A 24,822-nucleotide genomic window follows, 5' to 3' on the forward strand; every position below is an offset into this window, starting at 1 on the left:
TTTACTACTGGTTAATATTGGTGGTTTACTGTGCCACATAAGTTACACAAGTTATGTAACTTTCCTTGATGAAGCAACTACAGCCAAAAACTCATAGCTTAACATCAAGGGCATTCCTGTGCCAATGTTCCCATGCAACTAATAGATGTCCAAATAACTCTAATAGAGGGAAGCAAATTAATGCTTATTGTGCTAGTGCTTTATATACTACTATCTATATTTAATTCAAATGATGCCCAAATGGAACTTGCTTGACTCCTTGGCATACCTCATCATGTAGCCAGTTTAGCACTCTGGTCCTATGAACATGTTTACTTTAATCAATGCCATCACCATTGCAGAAGGCTCAGAGTACCATCCCCAAATGGCCTGATCTGAGGGGGCCAGTTGTTTCAGGGCTATCAGACTTGGTGAGTCTGGGGAAGAAACTCTGGAACCACAGGATGAACTCATCTGGGCTGGAATTCAAGTCTCTTTCCAGAGCGTGTGTGGGTGCCTGGTGCACAGAAGACAGACAGCAATATTCTAAAGTGCTACAGGGCCAGCAGAAGACAAGGTACCTGGTCTGGACATTTGTAATTAATTCAGCAAGGAAAATGAAGGTTTTTCCTGTATTAGACCTACTAATGGCTATGGCGGAAGATCACACAATTAGAGTAGTATAACAGCATTTCCAATACTCTTTCCACTGCCACTTATTATTCAATAAGACTATTAGAGATTATTTATCAATATAACACTGACTTTTTCAAAGGCACTGTGTAACACATTGAGACTATAGATATAGCTCTCCTGGGGGGGGGGGTGACAACATAATAGGGAGACAGACAATAACCATACAATGTTAATGAATTCCATCATTACAGGTTAGTATATGGATATTATGGGAGCATAAAGAATGTGCATTTTAGACTGAGAGGCAAGAGAGGATGGACAATGGCAAGGCTTCCTAAAGGTGATAACTGTCCTGAATTTTAAGAAATTATTCTTTTACAGCACAAGCATTTGTTCACTAACAATATATTGTCCTTAAATGTATTTTATTGTAGTAGTTAAATCCATGATGATTTTCTACATGTTTCCACATCCAAAAGAGTATCTGATCTCTGCCCCACTGTCTGCCTGTAAGCATATGCCAATATTGGGGTGAATCATTAATAAAACAACTTCTTGGGATCTGTCCATCCCTGCTAGTTGACCTTAAACCTTAATCTCGTTCAGACCATATATGATTACACTAGCTGGGCAGGTCCTTCTATTTTTTCTCTCCTCCACAATTACATAAACCACTGATTCTTCGTTTCTGATAATTATGAGGCTTAAAATACTAATATTCCTTTATAAAAATAGCAAATATCTCCAACCTAATAAACTAGGAATGCTGCTAATATAAAAAGTAAAATCCTAATTTCATTTTTCCATGTGTCATTTCTTTGAAGTTCTTCCTTGGCCCACTCAGGTAGAGTACCTCTCTATGAAGTTCATCTATACTCCCAAAGCACCTTGGGCATACTTCATACTACATATTAGCTCTCTGTCTTCCTACTAAAGAGTAGGAATTTTGAGCATTATACACTGTATCTTTTTCACCTTCTCATCCTCAGTGCAAAGTACCATTCCTGGTTCCTATTAAATATGCAGTAAATGTTTACTCAATGAATAAACATGAAGAAAATATACCTTTCTTAAGATATCTTTTAGCTACTTTCAGAAATGATCTGCAGGATTTCCTTATTTACTGTTACCTGTTTCTTCAGCTCTTTCAGTTACAGGTATATCCTACTCTTTCTTTCAGGATTATTGTTTAGATGGATATTTAGGAAATTATACCCTCCAGAACTTCTTAAGACTAACAAGGGCTTATTGCCTACTGCTTTAAGAAAGAATGGCCCTGAATTGCAACTAGACATGACAGCCAAGACTGTACAGAGTTTTCCAGGAAAGAAACCTCCATTTAGATATATAATACTGAAATTATAAGCACATTCTTAGGTAGAAATGGATGCATACATTCATTGGCCAAATGCTTACTGAATTTCTTTCTCCTACAGTTTTGTAAATTTAAAGTACCTTGTTTACAGGGCATCTGGGTGGCTTGGTTAAATGACTGACTCTTGGTTTCAGCTCAGGTCATGACCTCACTGTTCAGGAGTTCGAGCCTCGCATTGGGCTTTGCACTGACAGTGTGCAGCCTGCTTGGTATTCTCTGTCTTCCTCTCTCTGCTCCTTCTCATGCTTGCTCTCTATCTCCCTCTCTCAAAATAAATAAATAAATAAATAAATAATAAATAAATAAATAAATAAATAAATAAATAAATGTGCCCTGTTTAATGAGACAAATAAAATGAATAAGACTTTCTGGGAGATCACAATCTAGTGAGGGAGAAGATAGTTATATTACCATTACTGCTAAAGTCTGATGTCTCAATTCATATTTGGAATGTTCCAAGATCAATCCAGAAATTATTCTTATCTATTTTATACAGGTATAGGTTGGTCAAATTAAGTATTCAATTTAGAAAGAAAGTTATTAGAATCATTTTGGAGGTGGGAAATCCAAATCATCAACATCACAGGGGTGTATAATAGTGACATTCTATAGATATCTGTTTCTTTTTTATTCTAATTTGTTAGTGAAATTAAGAAATTTAACTTAAAACCTCAAGTGATATTCATATTCTGGTAACTTTACCAAATCATTCACTTGGTACAGTATTCTTCTCTTCTACACATGAGAGATTCACAGTAAACTGACTAATGTTTCTGTAGGTTTAGCAGAGTATTTCTTCCATTATTTTTTTTTTAAAGATTTAATTTTTTTTAAGTAATCTCTATACCCAACATGGGGCTTGAACTCACAACCCCGAGATCAAGAGCCGCATGCTCTACTGACTAGGCCAGCCAGGTGCCCCTTAGCAGAGTATTTCTTTTCTTTTTCTTTTTAATGTTTGTTTATGGGGGGGGGGGGGGAGAAAGAGGGCAACAGAATCTGAAGCAGGCTCCAGGCTTTGAGCTGTCAGCACAGAGCCCCACATGGGGCTCGAACTCACAAACTGCGAGATCATGACCTGAGCCAAGGTCAGATGCTTAACGGACTGAGCCACCCAGGCGCCCCATTATTTCTTAAGCAAAAGTAAATTTGCTTGGCAAGTCCAACCCCATCTTAGGCACCAATGTCCCCAGCTATCACGTCAGGGGGCAGTCCCAGAAAACTACTAAGGAGTCACCCAGACTAAATAGCATATAGGCTCAGGATTTAAAAAATTTGTGTGATCAGTTTGAACTAGGAAAGCCAGATATGGGATGAAACAAGCCATCCACCAGGAATTTATTTCCACACTTTTTACATCTGTCATACGAAAATCACAGCAATCTTGTTTGTGATGCGTAGAAATCTCTTCTACATTTTCACATATTAATCTGTCATATTTTAGCTTTCTGGTAATATGCAAATGATGGCACAGCAACTTTTGAAATACAGCTCACTGATCAATAAATATTGGTTCAGTGGTCTTCTACTGAACTGAGTGTGAAACTTTGAGGTTTTGTTATTCAGTGTTAATAGTGTCAAATGGATAATTCAATAAATGTTTATGACAAACACCTCTGGACAAAATGTGGTACTAAAAATACAAGTAAGATCATAGAGATGGAAATGCAACTAGACAATTTTATTTAGATGACGGCTGGTAAGAAAATTGTTGCTAAGCTAATCTTTTTCTGTGATAATAAATTAGTCTAATTAATTAAAATATTTTTGCAGTTCAATATATCAAGGGAAATCTACTTTTACTCCATTTTAGGAATATGTCATTCCAATGAAATTTCGTCCTGGGTATGTAAAATATGTATTTTCCATTTGCCTTGACAATAATAATGTGGAGATGTACATGAAAAGCATCTACATGATTCTGTTGCTTTATAGAGAGAAATATAATACCTTAACTTAAAATACTTTTTAATTTGTAATATGGATAGAATTTGATTTTGAGTAAGGATGCCAAGTATCTTAAATTCCAGAAATGGTTAATTCTCTTTTGCCCCATTGGCCCTGTTTCTTGTTTGTATAAATATTTACTAAAGCAAATTCCTAGATGTTTCTATTTTCAGTCTTTAATATCACTTCTTTTCATTTTCATGAATGTAATAATAATAATGAGATGCCATATTTTTAAAAATGTAGATTGAAATATCTTATCATACCTCACAGTTGGTCCTGCAATTCATTGAGAAATAGCTCTAAAGCCTTAAACAAGGCCTTTATTTTGTGTTTTAAAAAAAGTGTCATAAGGAGTTAATAGGACACAGCTGTACTGGCTCTTTCTAATAAGCAGCTTCTGTCGCTTTGGTCACCACAGGTGTCTCTGTAACCTGCAAACTCTTATTACTAGTGTATCAAAGTTGTGCTACTTAACAGACTTCTTTGGTAAAACATAACAAAGCAATTACATGGCTGTTGATTGCCAGTCATAAAAAAAAACCCCTCAAACACTGTTTTTCAAAAGAAACTACACTGCAATTTTTTGTCATTGTAAAATAAAAGGAACTAAGGAATTAAATGGAGGATAGAACAAAATAACAGCAGGTAGCCTGCTGAACTTAGCCATTACAGATGGTTTAGAAATAGTGTTTCCTTCTCCATCAAGTTGTGGATAAAAGGAAAGGAGGAGATTCCTTACTGCCAGTGAATGGCAAAAGATTTAGCCAAGTCTCCAGTCTATGTATTTTGCCTCATGAAAGACCTTCGATGCTGCATTTTTATCTGTTTTTGGCACTGCTTTTCATCACCTTTAACTGAGTGTGAATAATAACCTGATTTAATTTAAACAAATACAGGTGCTAAAGGTTCTTTATTTATGTATAACAGGGAACATTTCCAATGCAGAACGAAGTCATCCTGTGAAATTTCCTAACCATTTGCTTAAAGAAATGAAGTATTAGATGAAGAAATTGCTTCAACATTCTTTTGCTTCACATTTCAGGAAAGAATCATTCTTCTTATTTCAGGTTTAGATTACATAAAACAAAGTCTAAATGATGAGCAAAAATTCAGTGAAGCTATAAAATAATAAAAAAACAAATCAGATGATTTCTAATTGTTCTATAATCATTTAAATTAGGTAACTACAGTAGGCTTGCCTTGAAATGAACTTAATCTCCCTGTTCATAAACCAATACCCTGTGATTATGATTGTGTTAAACACACCCAAAGTAGCATCACTGACTGTTATGGCCACATGTGTAATTAAACATGATGAAATATATTTCAGATGGGAAACTCAAACAGGCAAAATATGAAGAATTATTCATCATTTATAGATATTGTGATTAACAAATTAAGTAAATTTATCCTGACAGCTAGGAAAGGGATTTTTTTTCCTACTGAGAATATGGATGTGTGCAAAAGAATGTGTGCAATAAAGCGATTACATCAATTAGTATATGCTAGAGTTAAGCTATTACCAACTCCATGGACTAGCCCAGAATGTCTTGCCTTCTTCACTGGAATTATTAAAAAATAAACTTACTACTAAGATTTTATGTTAGACTTGCTCTGCTTTTTCTGAACATTATTAAAAATAGATTTTCTCTAAATATTCAACAACATATGAGAACCTAAGAATATCCAGTAGGTGGAAATGTACTGTACCAGTTTTACTGCAAAAAGATGAAAAACAATTTGGTATTTTGGTTTTGGTTTTCAGGTTACTCTTGGATTTAGAAACCTTTTATAAATTGAGGTATATTTTCACAATTGTAAACAACTGCATACATTAGCTACAACAAATACCTTTTATCTAATTAAATGTAATGGTAGAGAATTTAATGCTGAGGATGAAAATGTTTATGATAAGAAACCAAATACAGTAACTTTTTTAAAAAATAGAAGCCCCACTTGTAACAACAGTATTACCTTGCTCTGTTGGCGTCCTTTGTCAGATCCCAAGCCCAGGTTATAAAGTTTTGACTCAGATAAGAGACAATAGATTCAGCACAAAGCATTTGTGAGCAGAACACGTTGGTTAATACACTTTCATCATGGTGGAGGTAGATAGCAAGAAGCTTTCTCTGAAAAGAGGAGAAAAGACAGATGAGTTAAAATATTCACTAACATAAGATTTCTTGAATTTTGGAAAGGCATAATCTGTCAATATAAACAGCAAAGACAAAAATTAAATGCTACTACCTAAAAGAGCACCTGACACTTAAGAGTTCCTAAAGCATTCACTAATATGAATAAATTTTGCTTCCTTATACTCTAAAGAGGCTAGGATGATAATATTGTTTTATAGACTGTCACAGACCCCTGTTAACATGTGCAAGCCTATCTGTAGCAGAATATGCAATAGAATTGCATTTTCTTTAAATAAAACGGATTTACAATTCTTCATATTAAAACATGCTTTATAAAAGGAAAATTAATTTTGAACTATCCAACTATGTACAGAGAAAAAATATGGATTAAGAATGATTCCCAAAGTCTCTTACATATTTTTTTGTTTTTAATCTTAACTCTGAGAAGTCTCTTCTACTTGAAGGGAAAAGGTCTGAAATGAAGTTATGTTTTACTTCCACAAGTAATTTCAAAGCCCTTAATGTGTTCTCATATTAAAGTCTTTATGTAAGAGCATGTAACATCTAATTGCCCCTGGAAAGATGGTAGAAAGTAGTTCACATGAATTCTCTCTAGTCTATATTTCAGAAAATGTCCGCTGTGGTTTCTCATATGGTGCATTATTCTTTCCCCTTTGCTTGATAAAACTTGCTATCAAGAAATGACATTTGTTCTCTTAAAAGCGTCCTCTGTCATAGATGGATAGTTAATAAAATAACTGAAACTAAAAACTGAAATTGAGCAACATAATTTGCAACATGTCAGCTTTAACAACATCCCCCTGCGATGATGATTAAAGAGCCTAAATTGTTATTGACTAATTCTTGGTGCTACATTGTAGAAGAGCTGAGTTTAAAAACAGTCACTTGCCATGATATGGAAAAAAAAAACACGGTAAACACAATATGCAAACCAATCTGTGAAATTCTGGCAAAGGAAAATTTTAAGGAAGCTTAGGGTCTTCTCCCTTCATATTAAATAAGGATGTGATGATTAAAAAGAAAAACTTGCTGTGTGGGATTCCAAAAAAAGGGAGGACATTTACAGAGAAATGTAAGGCTCATATTGATGAAAGGATATTGATATTTGAAGCTTGGAATTATCCTATTCAGTAATCCAAATGATGATGATAACAATAACAATAATAATAATGTAATTATTAAAATATTTCCTCCAAAGGTAAATTTTGTACTAGATGAGGGTAACCAGAGGTACATAGGTAGATTAAGATTCCAAAAGCATCTACTATGAATAGGAGGCACTATTAGTTACACACCCTTTACCTACTTTAATCCCCAGAATATACCTGTAAAATAGTATTCTTAAGTTTATTAGCAGATAAGAAAACTGAGGTTTAGAAAGAAGACTTGTCCTAAATTCTACCACAACTAGTAAGTAAGTAGTACATCTGGGACTGGAAGCCAAATTGATAGACTCTAAGCCTAGTATTCTTTCTTTGGCACTACAGCAGTAGCAGGAAAATCAACCACACTGTAGTCAAGGCTTGGAGTGCTCATAGAATATGAAGATGCCAGATTGGCCCCTGCTCATACATCAGTGCTTCCTGGGCCTCAGAGATGACGTGTAATGGGAATAAGGACAGAATTCCTGAGTGTAAGTAGCTCAGTTACTCCAATAGTAGCTGTTTCCATGGGTCAACTCATTTAATCATTCACTCAACAAGCATTTGTTGAAATACTGTGTCAGGACTAGTAGGAAGCAGTGGTGATAAAATGGTCAACAAGACAGACTCTGGGTTTCTTCATCCATGTTGGTGTCTGCAGGTAACAGTAGCTGGTTTCTAGGAAGTCTGTAATCAGATTCACAGTTGGGAGAGATACTTATCTGGTAAATTCCTACTCATCCTTTAAGGCTCAAGGCAAATGCCTCTATGAAACCTTCCCTGATTCCCTCAGGCAGAGGTAACAGCTTCCTTTTCTGGGCCTCTATCTCTTCCCATTGGTATTATCATTGTTTACCAGTTTCCCCTCTAGACAAAGTCTCTCAAGGGTGAGGACTGGGTCTCTTTCAGTCTTTGCATCCCTACAGCTAGCATGGGTCTCAGCATGTTTGATGAAAGAAACTTGAATGCTGATTATCAAACCGCTGGCAAAAAAAGATACCAAATGGCAGCAGCAATGCCAAACCACTTTCAGCAAAAGAATCTAGAAATCTGCTTTAGGAAAAGGAACATGAACCTGGCAGCACTAACAAATTCAGAACTCCTCTTCTTAGGAGCTCTCTAGCTGAATAGACAGAGGGATGTCAACCTCTAATTCTGCTTGATCGTATCTCAGCAACTACATTTAATGAGACACTGGGAACAAGAGAGCTGTCCACTTTTAAATCAGCATATTTCTAACCAAACAATGGCAATGGCTAAATCTTTAAAACGCCCATTTCTCTCAAGAATGCTGCAATGGAACATTTAGACTTTGAGAAAGAGATTAGCGATTTACATTGCTATCTCACTGATTTAATTTAAATGCTCTTCCAAACCAAACACACATGTGCCGAAGAGGCTACTAAGAAACCCAACATGCAGAGTTCCCTATAAGTGCAGCCGACAGTGTTGACTGAAACTAAACTTGGAAATCCCGGGCACTAATGCACAATATCAAGCAATAAAACAGCATCTCTTTGGCAATATTTAATTTAAAAAAGAAGAAAGAGGCAGGCGAAGATCAGGCACTGTCTGTTTTGGAGGATCAACCACTCTGCATTTCAAAGCATTGGTCCCTGCAATATCCAGGTTACTGTGCTAGAATCTCGACTATTATATCGCAGTTGTGAGAGGGAGGGCAAAGATGTGTTTACTCAGTGATTAGGCCCTTAGAATAAGCCTCTAGCTCCTAGAGAGACAGCTCACTACTTATTCATTTGGGCCAATTCACAAAGCCTAGGAAGATTAAACATCCATGCTGAGAAGACAAGCGAATGCAGACGGTGAAAAAGAAATAAAAATTCTTTAAAAACTCTGAGATGACTTCATTATTTTTCCACAAGGAAACTTTAGGAAAGTGTTTAGTTAGAGAAAAACCCACATTGACCTCTCTCTAAACCCTTAATCTTTCCTTTGTGGTGGCATTGCTTTGTGGTAAGCGACTGGCTCGCCTCGCCCCTCTTTTCACTGGAAGCTGAGAGAAAAAAGGCTCTGGAGAAACAGTTTTCGTTCCAGGGACACAAACCCCTGACACTGTTAAACATGAGATGCCAGGAAAACACACTTAAAAAAAAATTCTCACTTTAAGCTCTAAACTGTGAGAAAGGAGATGATAAAAAGAGTAATCAGAAGAGAATCTTCAGGCTGGGGGTGGGGGGGGTGGAACGCCCATAGTAGCTTTGAAAAGGGAAACTGAATAATCTTAAAATGATCTTTCTAACATAATATGCTTTCAACAAAAATTTTTTCTTCTGCTATTTTGACAGAAATACTTAGTAAAATAGAAAACTCTTAATAATATGCAAATGCTACTGAATATGGACTACATAAATCTTTGATTAAATTATAGGCACAGCTAAATAAGCCCCAGACACAGATTTCTGATTATTTTATTGAGCTCAATTAAACACAGGTCCAAACAGTGAGAACTGGGTTCAGCATATCAGAAAACTGCTTTTGTGAAGAAAGGGCATCTAGTACATTGAAAAAGCATGAGAAAATGTTTTGTTTTCCATAACTATAACCATTTTTCCCTTTGGTCCATTAATAATTCAGTTCAATAACATTTACGGAGTGCCTATGTGTTAGGCATTGAGAATATAAAGATGAATAAAACAAAGTTCCCTTGTCTTCAAAGAGTTGGGGGGGGGGGTTGTCAGTGTATAGGGAAGCAAAAATTTAATTGCAGTACCATAAGATAAGTGATAAGAATGGGACATTAAAGAAACTACATTTTATTTGTATTTCTAATTTGGCACAGAGGGTGTAAGTCTGGGCGACAAAGGCAAGCAGACCAGCTACACTCTCCTCAGACTCCCTCTTTGTGATCTAGGTTTTGGTAACATAGTGTAAAGGTAAAAAAGCTCTGTGCTAAATCCAATTTTGCACTTACCATCTGTGTGACCATGGAGCAAGATGGGTGTTTATTCCAAGGACTGTGGATAAAGTGGGTATAGTACCTATTCACAACATCTGGCCCAAAGTAAGTGCTGAATGAAATGTAGTTGTTAAGATGAAGATTCCAGAATTATCCAAGTAAAATAAAGGATTTGAAAGCAATTTCAAAAGAAATGATAGCCAAGAAAATGTATTAAAGATTATGAAGCTCCTCTATTTCTCCTACTAGCAATAGTGTTTATATGCTAAATTGTGTCCCTGACTTCAGGGCCTCACTAATCTTCACATTAAAATCCAAGAGCTGGGGTGCTTGGGTGGCTCAGTCAGTTAAGCGGCCAACTTCAGCTCAGGTCATGATCTCGCAGTCTGTGGGTTCGAGCCCCACATCAGGCTCTGTGCTGACAGCTCAGAGCCTGGGGCTGTTTCAGATTCTGTGTCACTCTCTCTCTCTCTCTGCTCCTCCCCCACTTGCTCTCTGTCTCTCAAAAATGAATAAACGTTTAAAAAATAAAATAAAGTAAAATCCAAGAGCTAAGGTACTAAGTTGATGCTTAGGAAAATGCCAGGCTGACAGCAACCAATGTGATGTGGCCTTGAGTTACAGGAACTATTGTATTTAGACACTTAGCATTACAGAACCATAGAACATTAGACCTGGAAGAAATGAGCTGGCTATGTTTCAAAATACGCCAAGCATAGAGCAGACACTAAGAAAATATTTGGTGATGGACTCAAAGGGAAGTTTTCTAGTTTCTTTTTGAGTACCAGAAAGTCCAGTCTGTGTATTTAGTAATTTTAAAGTTGCTATAATTTTTATAAATGGTAGTTCATAGATTTTTCAGTGTAAGAATTAAAACACATTAAAAATAAAATAATTTCCTTTATGTATATTGGGACCTGACTTTGTTTCCTTCTTTTCTATCATGATTTTCATCACCATTAAGAATCACCATCACTGTTACCTTTTTTTGGTTTTAAGTCTGGGAATGGTTTATTGATACAAAGACCTGACACAATAATAAACACTAATCCTTCACTTAGATTTATCAATTATTAACATTTTGCCATATTTGCTCTATCATTCATTGTATGCTTCCTTCCCTGAAACATTCAAAGTTGCTGTTTAGTAAACTATACTGTTTAGCTACACACATCTTGACACATCCACCCTAAATACTTCAGTGTCTGTCTCCTGAGAAACAAGGTCATTCCCTTACATGACCATATTTTTATCACACTCTAGACATTTAATATTGTTACAATTTCATCGAGTATATAGTGTCCATATTCAAATTTCCCCGACAACCTCAAAATGTCCTTTGTAGCTGTTTTATTGTTTTAAATCTAGGCTCCAATTAGGATTGTTCCAGTCACTGCCTACTTCTATAATCCTATCCCTGTATATGAATGTTTGTAGATCCAGCCCAGCATCCAACTGAAACTCAACATAAGTACAGGTGAGAACAGAGGCCGGACAGCATGAAGCCATGCCATTTGGTTCAAATTCTTGCTTTGTCACCTCCCGGTTATGTGACCTTGGGAAAGCTACTTCACTTTTTTGTGCTTTGGGTGACATATAGCTCTGGAGGTCAGAAGTTCAACACTCTGTCTAGATGGGAGTGGTACTATGAGTCCTATAACAGAGGCAGTCCTAGGGTTTAAGCATAAACTTTGATTGGCTACTTCGTTATAAAGGGAATACCTGAGCTAAATTTGAAATTTGGGTGGTAGTAAGGAAAATAAGAATAAAAAGAAGAAAAAGCAAAGAGAAAAGTTTGGTAAAAGGCCCAGTAATGTTAGTAGCCTGATATGTTCAAAGAACTCCAAGCTAATAACTTTTAAAGAGTGAAGAATCAGTGTAGATTGATTTGTGGAAAAAGTCATGACACTTTGTATTTTTGGTTCCCAAAGCTGAGTTCGGGGACCAACAATCAGCAACCAATTGGAGAGGTTCCAAAAGGAAACAGCCAGATATTGAAGGTGAGGTGATGCCAAGATGGTGTCTTTTTACTCTCACTTCCTGAAGCAGATGTTGGGATAGCACTCTGAAATCTTGAGAACATAAATGTATTTGAGCCTCATGCAGGGAGAATTCTCATATGAAAGTCACAGTTAAACCAAGAAAAAAGCCTAAAGTAAAATCAAACTCTCTTCATAAAAAAGCTGAGCAACGTTAACTGGGACAAAGCTTTATCAGTTTTCATTGTTCAGAGTGTAATATTCAAGTCATAAAGTATTTTTGAGGAAGGCCACCATGTGACTAAAGTTTTTACAAATAAGGAAATTAGAAGCTCAAGTGATTGGCTATTATCACAAACTGTAGAGAGGCAGGTGAGTTCTTTCGGGAGGTTGTGAGAGGGAGTATGGAGGCAAGAAAAGTAGGCAGTTGCAGGCCAGAGCAAAGATCTCATCTCACTGGTTTTCCAGGTGAACACCTAGAAGCAGTACCAACGACTGGAAAAGCAGCCTCATAAAAGTGCAGGCAGGATTTTATCATCTTCTCTTCTGAGAGGAATAACACTACCCCTAGTTAACCTGTGGTCTCTTAAGCAGGCAGAATAATACGAATGTGAATGCATGTGAAGTACACAGTTTGAAAGGCAATGGTACACAAATACTTCTTTTCCCACTTTTAGACCACTGAGAAGAAGAACCCACAGCTTATCCATCACATCATTTCCACATTCCAGGGGGTGGGGGAACCACATCAATAAAGAATTAAAGATAAAGTAACAGTACTTTTTAAAGTATATTGATAACAATGCATTCTTGCTGAAAAATCACAGGAATTCTAATGATTTGTGAGTAAACATATTCAGTAACTTTTTACTACTGTCAAGTACTATCTGGCAGATTTCACAGTAGAACAATGTAAATTATAAAAATAAGCTAAGGCTAAGCATATGGTAATTCTTTTTTTTAAATTTGATTTATTTTGTGTGAGAGAGAGAGAGAGAGAGCCAGAGAGTGAATGTGTGAGTGGGGGGAGGGGCAGAGAGGGTGACAGAAAATCCCAAGCAGGCTCCACACTGATCTAAAGAAAAGATATCCATTTATGGATTAGTTTGTGGCCCATCAGAAGACTCTCACAGACTCCAGTGGGCCCTGAATTATACTTTAAGGGACTGTAACTAACACCGGCCTAATGTGAATGACCTAACTGGTCCTTTAGAAAGCTCCATCTTGTACACCTGTTTAGTGAGAAGAGAGGAGAGGACCCTGTTTTCAGAAGGCCAAGTAGGCATGAAGGCAAAAGAAGACATGGAGGTTGTTAGTCTAGCCTTCATGCAATGGTCAGGGAGAGCCTTCACTATTAGCTTGTAGTCCAGTCTATTTAACCCAGAGAGGATAGCCTACTGGGATTTGTAGTACTGAAATGTACATCTATCTGAAATGCCAGGTGTGCCATATTACATATATTTGAGACCCAGGATGGTTAAAGTCATAGTAGGGGGTTGGTGTGTATGTGTGTGTGTTTTAATAGTCTATCTATGTACACACATAATCTTTATAGCACAAAAGGAGATATACTATACAGTTATGCATCTCACTTTTTCCCCTTTACAAAGTATCTTGAACATCATTCCACATCAATATATATAAAGTGACTTCACTGTTTTTAATGGTTACATAGTATTCCACTGTATGAATGAAATTTAAGATATTTCAAATTATTTGCTATTATAAACAATGCTGTAATAAATATCCTTGTATTTATCTTATTTCTCTATGCTTAGGTATATATGCAGAAAAAATTTTGCTATTATGATATGTGAAAATGATGTATTAGTGTAGTTTTAATCTGTATTTCTTATATTATGGAAGATATTTAGTGGAAACATCTAATTACAGAACAGCATATTTAGTATGGTTTCATTTATGTAAAACATATCAACATGTTTTCTGATATACATATTTGGAGATTTAAAAAAAAATCACATTTAAGGGGTGCCAGGTTGGCTGAATTGGTTGAACATCTGACTCTTGGTTTCAGCTCAGGTCATGATCCCAGGGTTGTGGGATCAAGCCCTGACTCAGGCTACTCACTAAGCATGGAGACTGCTTAAGATTCTCTCCCTCTCCCTCTCCCTCTGCCCCTCTCCCCAGCTTTTGTTTTGTCTTTCTTTCAAAAAAAAAAAAACCAAACCAACAACCACACATTTAATAGTAAAATAACATTTAATAGTAATTATTTTCAGGTTTGGAATTATGTGGTTACTTGTTTTCTACTTTAAATGTACCTGTATTATTTTCTTTCTTTTTTTTCTTTACAACAATGAAAACATACATAGCAAAGTTATATTAGCATCATAGTTCTTATCTCACACATGTGCAGGATGCTGTCATAGCTGTCATAGAAAATTACTCTAAAGACAATGCCTGACTTTAAGGAATTTAAATTGAAAAGAAAACAAAGACAAAATGAAGAGACTGAGCATATTTTCTAAACCACAAATAAGTTTGTTTGCCTATTTTTTCTGGATAATGGAGGGATAGAAACTCACCAACTACGGCTTGGGCTTCAGATTTGTGAAGAAATTATTTTTCTTGAAAAATATTGATCAGTGATGGTATTTACATTTTTAAACATGAAGTGGAAACAGCATTACTTTAAAATAGGCTGATTTTTTTAAAGTAAAGTAATAAATCTTGATAACAAACATTGTTAAAGCAAAGCAGTTATTTTAGTGCTGTAAACACTTATATAGGGGTTCTCAAAATTCCTTTTTTCGAATTAGTTCATAAATTGTATGAATAAATCAGTTTTGTTATTTTACAAACATTTCAAATTTGTCCCAAATTGCTTTACACCACTTTAGCCATAGTGCTGGGTGCATTTAAGGATAGCATCCTATTTAATCCTCAAAAAAACTGTATCATCATCTCCCTTTTGGTTTTCTTCCCCAGATAAGAAACAAGCTGATTACTTGTTTAGGGCCACAGAATTACTAAGTGGGAAATTAAGAATTGAGCATTGGTTTCCTTAAATTATGTGTAATATTTGGAAACAGCACTGGGTCTGAAGTCAAGATCTAAGGAGGTGTAACAGGATTACTGATATCAAAGCCCAGTCTCCCAAGGGGATGCTAGGAAATGAACAACGCTTCATGTGGGAGATAAACCATGGCACTGAGATTTTTATTGCTGTTGGTTTTTAGTTATTACAAATGTTTAATCACTCTCTAGGGCACTTTTTTTTTGTACAGAATTCAGAGGTAGCAGGAATAAGAGGTAGGGAGGCAATAAGGAGAAAAAGAACCATCTTTAGGAAACTCCTAGGGAGGGGCGCCTGGGTGGCTCAGTCAGTTAAGCATTTGACTCTTGATTTTGGATCAGGGTATGATCTCCTGGTTCAAGAGTTCGAGCCCTTTGTTGTGCTCTGTGCTGACAGCTCAGAGCCTGGAGCCTGCTTCGGATTCTGTGTCTCCCTCTCTCTCTGCCCCTTCCCTGCTTGCGCTCTGTCTCTCTGTCTCTCTGTCTCTCTCTCTCAAAAAAAGATAAACATTGTGTATATAAACCACAGTTTCTCCATTCATCAGTTGATGGACATTTAGGCTCTTTCCATAATTTGGGTATTGTTGAAAGTGGCCTTTTGTAGCAACGTGGATGGAACTGGAGAGTGTTATGCTAAGTGAACTAAGTCATACAGAGAAAGACAGATACCATATGTTTTCACTCTTACGTGGATCCTGAGAAACTTAATAGAAGACCATTAGGGAGGGGAAGAAAAAAAAAGGTTAGAGAGGGAGGGAGGCAAAACATAAGAGAAAACCCTTAAAAACTGAGAACAAACTGAGGGTTGATGGGGGGTGGGAGGGAGGGGAGGGTGGGTGATGGGTATTGAGGAGGGCACTTGTTGGGATGAGCACTGGGTGTTATAGGGAAACCAATTTGACAATAAATTTCGTATTAAAAAAATCATTAAATAGAAAAAAAAATCTTAAGCAGCTGACACACACTGATGCTGCTATTACAATTCTTGATACGACAGCTTTTGTGAAGGCTTTGTAAAAATAAAAAAAAGATAAATATTAAAAAAAAGAAAAAAACTCCTAGGAAATTGTGGTGTGGCCAGTGGTAACTCTTCTGCAACCTTAATTAAGGTTATTAACCATTGGCTCTCACTTATCTAAAGATAATATAAGCTTTATTCAATAAATATCTTTTAAATGCCAGGTAATAACAAGGAATCACAGCCCCTTCCATGCCATGGCCCCTGCTGATCTTCCCAGCCTCATGTCCTGTAATCCAACTGTCTTGCATTTTTTCTCCTGGTCTTAATTTTTTGGTTGTAATTCTCTAATTTTAATCTTCTTGCCTTTGCTTTTGACCTTTTATTCTGTTTAGAATTTTGTTATTTGGCTAAGTATTGCTGATCTTATAAGATTCAGGTCAGATGTACCTCAAGAAATCTCCCTAAACTTTCTAAGGTAGATGAAATACCTCTCCTCTTTGCTTCTATAGCATATTATACTATATGAATGTTTATATTATCCTCCCCGTTAAACTGCGAGCACCTCAAGGGCAGGAAAGCTCTATAGTCCAGGTCCTTAGTAGGCATGTGATAAATATTTATGGCCCTCAAGTGCATGAACATCTCTAACAGTTAAGGGCATAGGAGGAGGTCATAAAACTGATGAACCTGTTGCCAGAAGTCTGTCTCTGTCACAACATACTTAAACACAAGAACTTACAATACCTATTTTACTAAAGTTGGAGCTCTGCTTTGGATGGTGTTTTAAATTTCTCATGAAAAAGGCAGAAAGAACCATGGGCACTCTCTTCATCAAGTACTCTCAAATGAAATCAGTTTGAGCAGTTTTCATTAAGATGGATTGAATGTGGCATCGTGAGAAACACTTTATCAAATGTAGTGTTTTACTTAGTGATTAACTATATACCAGTTGATGAAGCTCCCCAAATCCTTTGTAATCCCACCACTCCAATAAACATTTAATGAGTATATAAGTTCAAAAAGCCTAGCAGAGGATTTAAACCTTCAATCTTGTTTTTATTTACTCTTGGAACTCAATTTCTCACTTCAAGTAAAGAATGCTGGTGCTTGAGGCTCATCTGTTGCCCTGGTAAAATTAATGTGCCTCCCACAGTTTAAATTAAACATGTGATATTTAAGATGAAAGAAATTTAGTAAGAATGCCACAGTATCTGTCACACTTGCTTTTAAAATATGTGAACATCGGCCAACTGTTTTCTTAAAAATGTTTCATTCGCAAGTTTTATAAAATAATACTGAAAAAGATTTGTTTTAAGTCTCAAATGTGAAATCTGAAAAGGAGAGATGAACTTTGAAATATAGTGGTATGGTGTAAATCACACTTACCTGTGTTGGAACCTGAGCTCTTATTTGGCCTCCAGTACTTACTACTGATGGGCTTTGGTTGAACTGTATTGTGTTTCTGAGCCTGCTCATCTTTACAATGGGAATGTTGACATTATATGCCCCTATCTCACTGGTTTGTTGTGGGGTTCAAATGAGATACGTACAGGAAAGATGTTCTATAAATCATACAGCACCATATAAATCTGTAGTAACAGTATTATTTCTATGTGGACCCTGTTCTCTTTAATTAAAAGTAGATATATATAACTTGGCTGATGACCATAATAAATGTATCTGCTTAGATTTAATTCTGAATAAATTATCCATTATGTGGATAAATTTTACGTAAGTTTACAGTAATGTAATAACAATGTGTAAACAGTTGTTCTTTAACTTGTAAAAGAGAAATGAGGACAGAAAGTGTTGGATGAGGGGGAAAAGATAAAGACAGTTTAGGAGTCCAAAGAGGTCAGTGGATTTTGGTATGAATCTAATATGAGGCAAAACATTTAATTTCACGAATGTGAAATTTGCTTTAACAAATGAAAATCAAAAAAGTCAAAAGCAAACAATCAATAGTTTCATTAGACATATCCAGAAGTTAATAAGCAAGAGTTGTGTTCCCCTGGATAATCAGTCTGAATAAATCCAAATGCCAGTTTATTATATAAGACATTTAGAACAAGTTCTTTTGTCTATTTTGTACTGTATATTTATGGCTATTTGGGGAGCTATAGTTTAAGTTACAAAAGGCCCTAACATTTTCCAGTTACTTCAACTACTTTCAACCATATTTAGGTCCAATAATAAGTGATTGTTTAAATACAATAACATGGCCATACAATGAGAGACTCTATAACCTATTAGATTCCTGTTTTAATAAAGTATTCAGCATTACTTACAAAGCATTCTTGCAAGAAAAGTTTGATCTGAATCTGACAAAGCTTTTAGACCTGATATCCATTTCTCAGGAAATACAGGGATAGAGGAACAAGTTAAATAATATCACAAGGAAGCAATTATACAAATCCAGAATTTGGAACAGTCTATAAGTCATCTAGCATGATTTCTTCACAAAGAAAATGTTATTGAGGGGAGGGAGGGGGAGGAAACAGGACTGGGGAGGAGAGAGTGCTTGTTTAAAAGGAATTTAAGAAATCCAACAACTAAATATATTTTGTGATCCTTGAGTAGATTGTGATAAAAAAAAAAAGTTAAAAAGACATTTTGGGAACAGCTAGTGAAGTCTGAATGTTCACTGGTTATTAGATGATATTAGGAAATTACTGTTAATTGTTATATGTGATAATGGTATTGTGATTATATAGGAGAATATAATTAATTTTTTGGAAAATATATATAGATTTTTTAGGCATAAGATATGATATCTGTAATGTACTTTAAAATGGTTTAACCAAAAATAATGAATATACAAGGGTATCACGCAGTTTAAGTTTTAATTATTTCAAAACTTTAGCTGCCACAAACTTAAAAAAAATCATATGAAAGTTCAAATTCTTTATATTTGTTTGTTTTTGTATATTTTGAATAATAAATTTTACATTTATTTTCTGTTCTAATCAATGCTTGCCATTTTCAGAGAAGAACTGAAACAAAAATTTATCATAAAAATTTATCAAAATCACAAAACTAAACAAGTATAAAAATGTGAATGATTACATTTCAAATGCTGCTCTTTTATAAATGTTTGGCAGTTAAACTTTTGAAGTTATTAAGGCTGGGGCGCCTGGGTGGCTCAGTTGGTTGAGCATCCAACTTTGGCTCAGGTCATGATCTCACTGTTCGTGGGTCTGAGCCCTGAGTCAGGCTCTGTGCTGACAGCTTACAGCCTGGAGCCTGCTTCAGATTCTGTGTCTCCCTCTCTCTCTGCCCCTCGCCTGCTCGCACTCTGTCTCTCTTTGTCTCTCTATCTCTCTCAAAGATAAACATTAAAAAAAGAATGAAGTTTACTAAGGCTTATATCTGCATTGAAACTTTGGGATGTCTATATATGGAAGAAGCAAATATGGCAACATTTGTTAATTATTAAATCTAAGTATGAGAGATTTGGATGTTTACTGTACTATTCTTTTTACTTTTTCTGTATTAAGAATTATTTTAATAACGAGTTAAAATACTATAAAATAATTAAGCAAATGATCATGTTGTTAAAAGGTGAAAATAAGCTATTTTAACAGGATTATAACATGACGCAATAATATTAAATACACGCAAATTGACTCATTAAAATATATTAAAAAATGGAAAGAATATGAATCATAAAACTGTTAATCTATGTTAGAATATTTCCTTTTTGCTTTTCAGTATTTTCCATAAATCTGTATTTATGGAAACAATAAACACGTAAATATTACAAATATATTAATACTACTGTAATTATTGTTACAAATATATTTTATTGTAAATTTATTTCTTCAAAATAACATCCATTTAATATAAATGTAATGGTTAAAAAATAGATGTTTAAAAAAGCCTTTATAATGGGCTAGTCCACTATTCTTAGTTTAGGTAAAGAACAGTTTCTGTTTCTTAATCCACTTCATTCAACTATCATTGATTGCTCTAAGTTTGATCACTAATTATTGTCCATTTAAAAAATTTGTTTAAGATGAAATTTTTGTTAGGTCAGAACAGGAATTTCAGGAATTTCGGAGGAATTCTTACACTCTAGTCTCAACACTTCTTGCCCTCTTTAATTCTAGTAACTTTTCCTCCACTCTACACTATTTCTTCCTTCCATTCTCTTTTTTTCCTTCATTCAGTAAATATATAAAGTATTTACTATGTATAGGGATGTAGGTACACAGTCACTGCCAAAAAGAAAATCAAGTCTTTTGAGAAGACATATACAGAGAATAATTGTAAGCAATGTGTTAAATGTAACAATAAAAAGAGCAGAGGGTTTCCTTACAAAGTACTAAAGGAGGAGGTGGAATAGTGACAACAGTGGAAGAGTCAGGAACAACTAAGTCTTAGAGGAAGAGTAGGAGTCAACCAGGTAAAGGCAGAATGAAGGCATTCCATACAGCAGAGAAGCATGAACAAAGAGCAAGATTATGGGGAAACACAAATGGAACATTATTACTAAATTTATTAATTGTAAGGCAGGGAACAGGAAGAGTTGAAGCCGTACAGACAGGTAGGAGCCAGATTACTGAGGTCTTCACTGCTGTATCAACATATAGAGTGTATAGAATATTCTTGCTGCACTGTACTTTCTGAATTCTTGTCATAAATGTCAGTCTACCTGATTTCAACATCACAAAGCCCATTTCTATATTTTTGTGTCTAAAGTGAGTTTTGAGAAAAAAATATTGCAGTTATTAGATATGTTTTATTAGATGGTCATTTTGGGAAATGACTGAAAGAAACCTCTTTTAGCAAGAACCTGTCAATCATGTAACTGAAAAGAACATACACAGGTAGCCTGGTCCCTTCTAAGCATGTCCACCGCCCCCTGCCCCTCCCCCCCCGAAAAAACCTCCTGTTTCAGAGCTTGACAAAGCCATCTACAGGAGGCAGCAATACCCTATTATACTATTGCCCCTCTGAAATGGGCATCTTGGTGATGACTAGGATGGTAGATGAACCACAAACAAAATCAAGTCTTCAATCTGAAAAACACAGAAAACATTAAGCATTGCCTGAGGCCTGGTGGTAAACCTATAGGAGATGCACTTTTTAATCAGAAAACGTTTAAGATTGCACTTACATCTCGGGCTTTCACATAGAAGGCCTCTTGAAAAGCAGCTTCTAATGAGCCAATAAAAAATACAGGATGGCAGTCACCATATCTATAGGAAAAATTATGTCTATTAATTAAAATACATTTCAAATTTACCTCAAAGTTTCACAAGTCTAATCAGCATCTTCTAAGTAAATGTTGGGACTAGTATCTCTTAAGTACAGATCAAACATTAAAACATTTCTTTAAAGGCTTCACTAGTTCTTAGAAATTTTTTTGGCCTATACTGATTATACCAGAATACTGGAATTTTAACTACATCTAGCAAATGGATTTAATAAATGCTACAAAACCATGGCATTTATAAGTAGTGATTCTTGGTTATCCACTTTCATAAGATTTCCCTTACAGAAGCCTTAACTTTCCATTTTAGTTAACTTATTCCGGAAGTCCAACAGAGAGGGAAAAAAATTGTATCTTGCAAACTTTCCAAATTATATTACATTGGAAAACAGAACTAGAGAGAAACATCATTTAAACAAAAGTTAGGGTTAAATATTCAAATCTTCTTTACTTAAACACCTTACAAGAATCTCAAATGCATATAACACATTTTATAGTAGACTCTTAAAAGAAGAAATGTTAAACAGTTCCAAAACAAAAATTAAAAGAAAAATTCACTTATATTTAAAATTTTAAAATTATTTTTAAATTTAATACTATTTTAAAGGATATTTTTGTTTATCCTATGATATACTAAAAATTAGTATTCTATAACATAGTCCTTTTGGGAATATAGTCAATATATTAATTTGATCCACATTTTGTAATCCACTTATTTTGCTTCTATATAGAGATAACATGAATGCATCTCTGAAGCGGCATAAGTGGCTTACTAGTGAAACACATACTTTGAATACTTCACAGAAAAATTAAAGACAATCTGTGATTAAAATTGCTCCAGAAAAATCACAGTAGCATTAAAAAAACATCAATTTTATATATTTAATGTCCTAACCCTACCTTGAAGAAAACTCTGCTGTAAATTGTAATAAGGCATCTCCTTCATTTTCTGCGTTTTCTGGCACTAAAAAACAAACAAAAGAAAAAACAAAAACCAAAAAACAAAACAAATAGACACAAAAAACAAACCACATAACATCTAATCCCACATATAAGAAATATATTTAATCAATAAAGAGGAAGTAAAATTAAATTTTAGCTTTTGTGATATATCTGAGGAGACATTTTAACTGGACATTTCATCAAACCTTAAAAAAATTCCAAGCTCATAAATTTTGGAAAACCAACTGACACGATCTTAAGTATTTCAAATATGTGTCAGTCATCATTAGGATTTTAATGTTGTCTTAAAATGGTATCTTGTAATTAAATTATGTAAAAAGGATCTCGAGTTTCTTAAAAATCTTATTTATAAGGAAGATGGTCAATTTTAAGTAAATTGACCACATCTATTTCTGCTCAAGGGAATTACCTAGTTTCACTGAGTAAATGAGCCATTTAAGGATTTATTTTAATGGTAATTTTGCATATAGTATCACTTGTGATTCTATAGTATATATTTTGTAGAGTGAAAGAAAAGGAGATGTCCCATTTAGTTTACTTTTCTTTCCTTCGAAAGGTGATACCGGTGAATGGAAAAGCAATACTACTCTTAAAACTGATACCTCCAATAAGATGTGGGGAAACAAGTCAAGTCACAGAAGTATAGCTATTTGTTCATCAGGCTCTAGATTTAAAGTAAAGAGACAGACTCATAACTAATTATACACATGAAACAAATCTATACATTCCTTTACATGTTTAATGAATTTTACTGAAGCATTGGGAAATGTTGAGGTTAATAAAATAAAAATTCAAGAGGCTCTGGTTCTAATGAATAATGTGCCTACTTGCTAAATTTTCTCCCTGTAAACCTGGAAAGTCAGTAAGAGATTTTTAAGTTCATTGTTCTTCCTAAGTTTCTGCAGTAGAGAGTAGAATTATAACGTTGGACCCAAAGAGCTATTAATACTCACTCATTGGAGATTTTCTCAGGGCAGATGATGCCATGCCGAATACTTCTCCATCATCCACCCCAAATTCGGAAGCATCTTCAAAGTCATCTCCATCACTATCACTAACCATATGAACATCGGTGCTTTGCTATTTGAGAAAAGTCCTGATTAGCTTTAAATTGACTTTAGGAAATAAAATTCCAAAACATAAGTTATATAACTACAATAGAACATTAGTATTATAATAGTTTTATTAAATAAGAAGCCATTTGCTAGAGGAAATCTTAATATTTTTCAATTTAAGGCTTACATATTTCTAAACTTGCTGTGATACCCCTATACTAAAGGTTGGAACCTGAGGGAAAATGAAGGATGCTTACAAACTGAATGAAGACAGGGATTTTTGTCTGTTTTATCCCCAGCACATAGTACACAAGTAAGTGCTCAATAAATATTTGCTCAATAAATGAGGAGATGGGTACAGAGAGGTCAGACACAAAGCAAGCTATATGAGTCTTTTAAAAAGCTCACAGTAATCTCTATTTCAAACTGCCACTTCCTTACTGCAGTGGTTCTCAAATTTCTCATTAGTGAAAAATGGTACACTTTCCTCAGTGTTATTAGAGATAACATGAAATAACACTATATATGAAAGCTTTTTGTAAAGTATAGGCTATTAAATATGAGATATATGATTCAGTAAATGTTCATTTACTACATGTTGGGCACCGATAAATATGCTGTTTATTTTGTTCAACATCCGTTGAGATTTAAAGTATTACAATTAAAAACATCAGCTTCAAAAAAATGCACTAGGCTGCTAATCTCTAGGTAAGAACAGAATTTCAAAAACACTGAGATCTAAAACACCCATACTGTGAATACTGACAAATATTTATGCCTTGAATGAGAAGAGGGTCCCAGCAAGGTATCTGGCTAAATGCCTGTCTATACTAGGTTCAGTAAATAGAATCTATATAGACTATTTAATAAATGAAATTTCTATCTTTTTAAAATACGGTACTATGCACTTAAACTATGAAAATGGGGAAACTAGTTGATTCTGGTCTATGCAGAAGAGCCTAACTTAGAGATAAATATTTGCCAGGAAAGCATCAAGGGAAACTAAGAATCAAAGACTCATAAAACTTGGCTAGAGGGATGTTAGAGTTTAGACAGTTATACAATCATAGATTTTAAAGCTAGAAGGGATTTTAAAGATCTTTCTTATCAATGTTTTACCTCTTTCCCCTGGCCCCATGGCAAAATATTATGTAAAATTACAATGCATACCATATACAAAAGTAAGGCCACTCTGGCTGATGCAGGGGAGAAGGCAATGGGGGAGCCTAAGGCTCCTGGCGTTGGCCTTTTCTTTCTCATATCCCTTTGATAGCTGGGGTACCTCCAAAGGATCTCAGAACACTATGAAACAATTTTTTAAAATAACTGATCCAGCAAGTCTAACAGCTCCAAATAAGAAAGCCAAGATATTTACATTTGACTCAGCTTAGCATTTCCTTCTTGGGCATAACCAAGCATTGATGCCCAGAATTGTAACATTTTTCCCTCTTATCTGAG

The 24,822-nt window shown here is 35.0% G+C and overlaps 1 protein-coding gene across 3 annotated transcripts in view; it reads right to left on the reverse strand.

Annotated features, from left to right (window-relative positions):
• Positions 1 to 24,822, reverse strand: part of FAF1 (Fas associated factor 1) — a 508,536-nt gene that overhangs the window by 133,043 nt on the left and 350,671 nt on the right. For all 3 annotated transcript variants that reach the window (XM_027059229.2, XM_015070778.3, XM_015070768.3), the window contains 4 exons: positions 23,263 to 23,389; positions 22,247 to 22,310; positions 21,251 to 21,332; positions 5,915 to 6,069 (listed from right to left, as the gene is read on the reverse strand). In XM_027059229.2, the coding sequence (XP_026915030.1) occupies positions 5,915 to 6,069; positions 21,251 to 21,332; positions 22,247 to 22,310; positions 23,263 to 23,389 (428 nt within the window). The remainder of the gene's footprint in view (positions 1 to 5,914; positions 6,070 to 21,250; positions 21,333 to 22,246; positions 22,311 to 23,262; positions 23,390 to 24,822) is intronic.

This window comes from Acinonyx jubatus, chromosome C1, assembly GCF_027475565.1.
Source record: "Acinonyx jubatus isolate Ajub_Pintada_27869175 chromosome C1, VMU_Ajub_asm_v1.0, whole genome shotgun sequence".
Classification (NCBI taxonomy): domain Eukaryota; kingdom Metazoa; phylum Chordata; class Mammalia; order Carnivora; family Felidae; genus Acinonyx; species Acinonyx jubatus.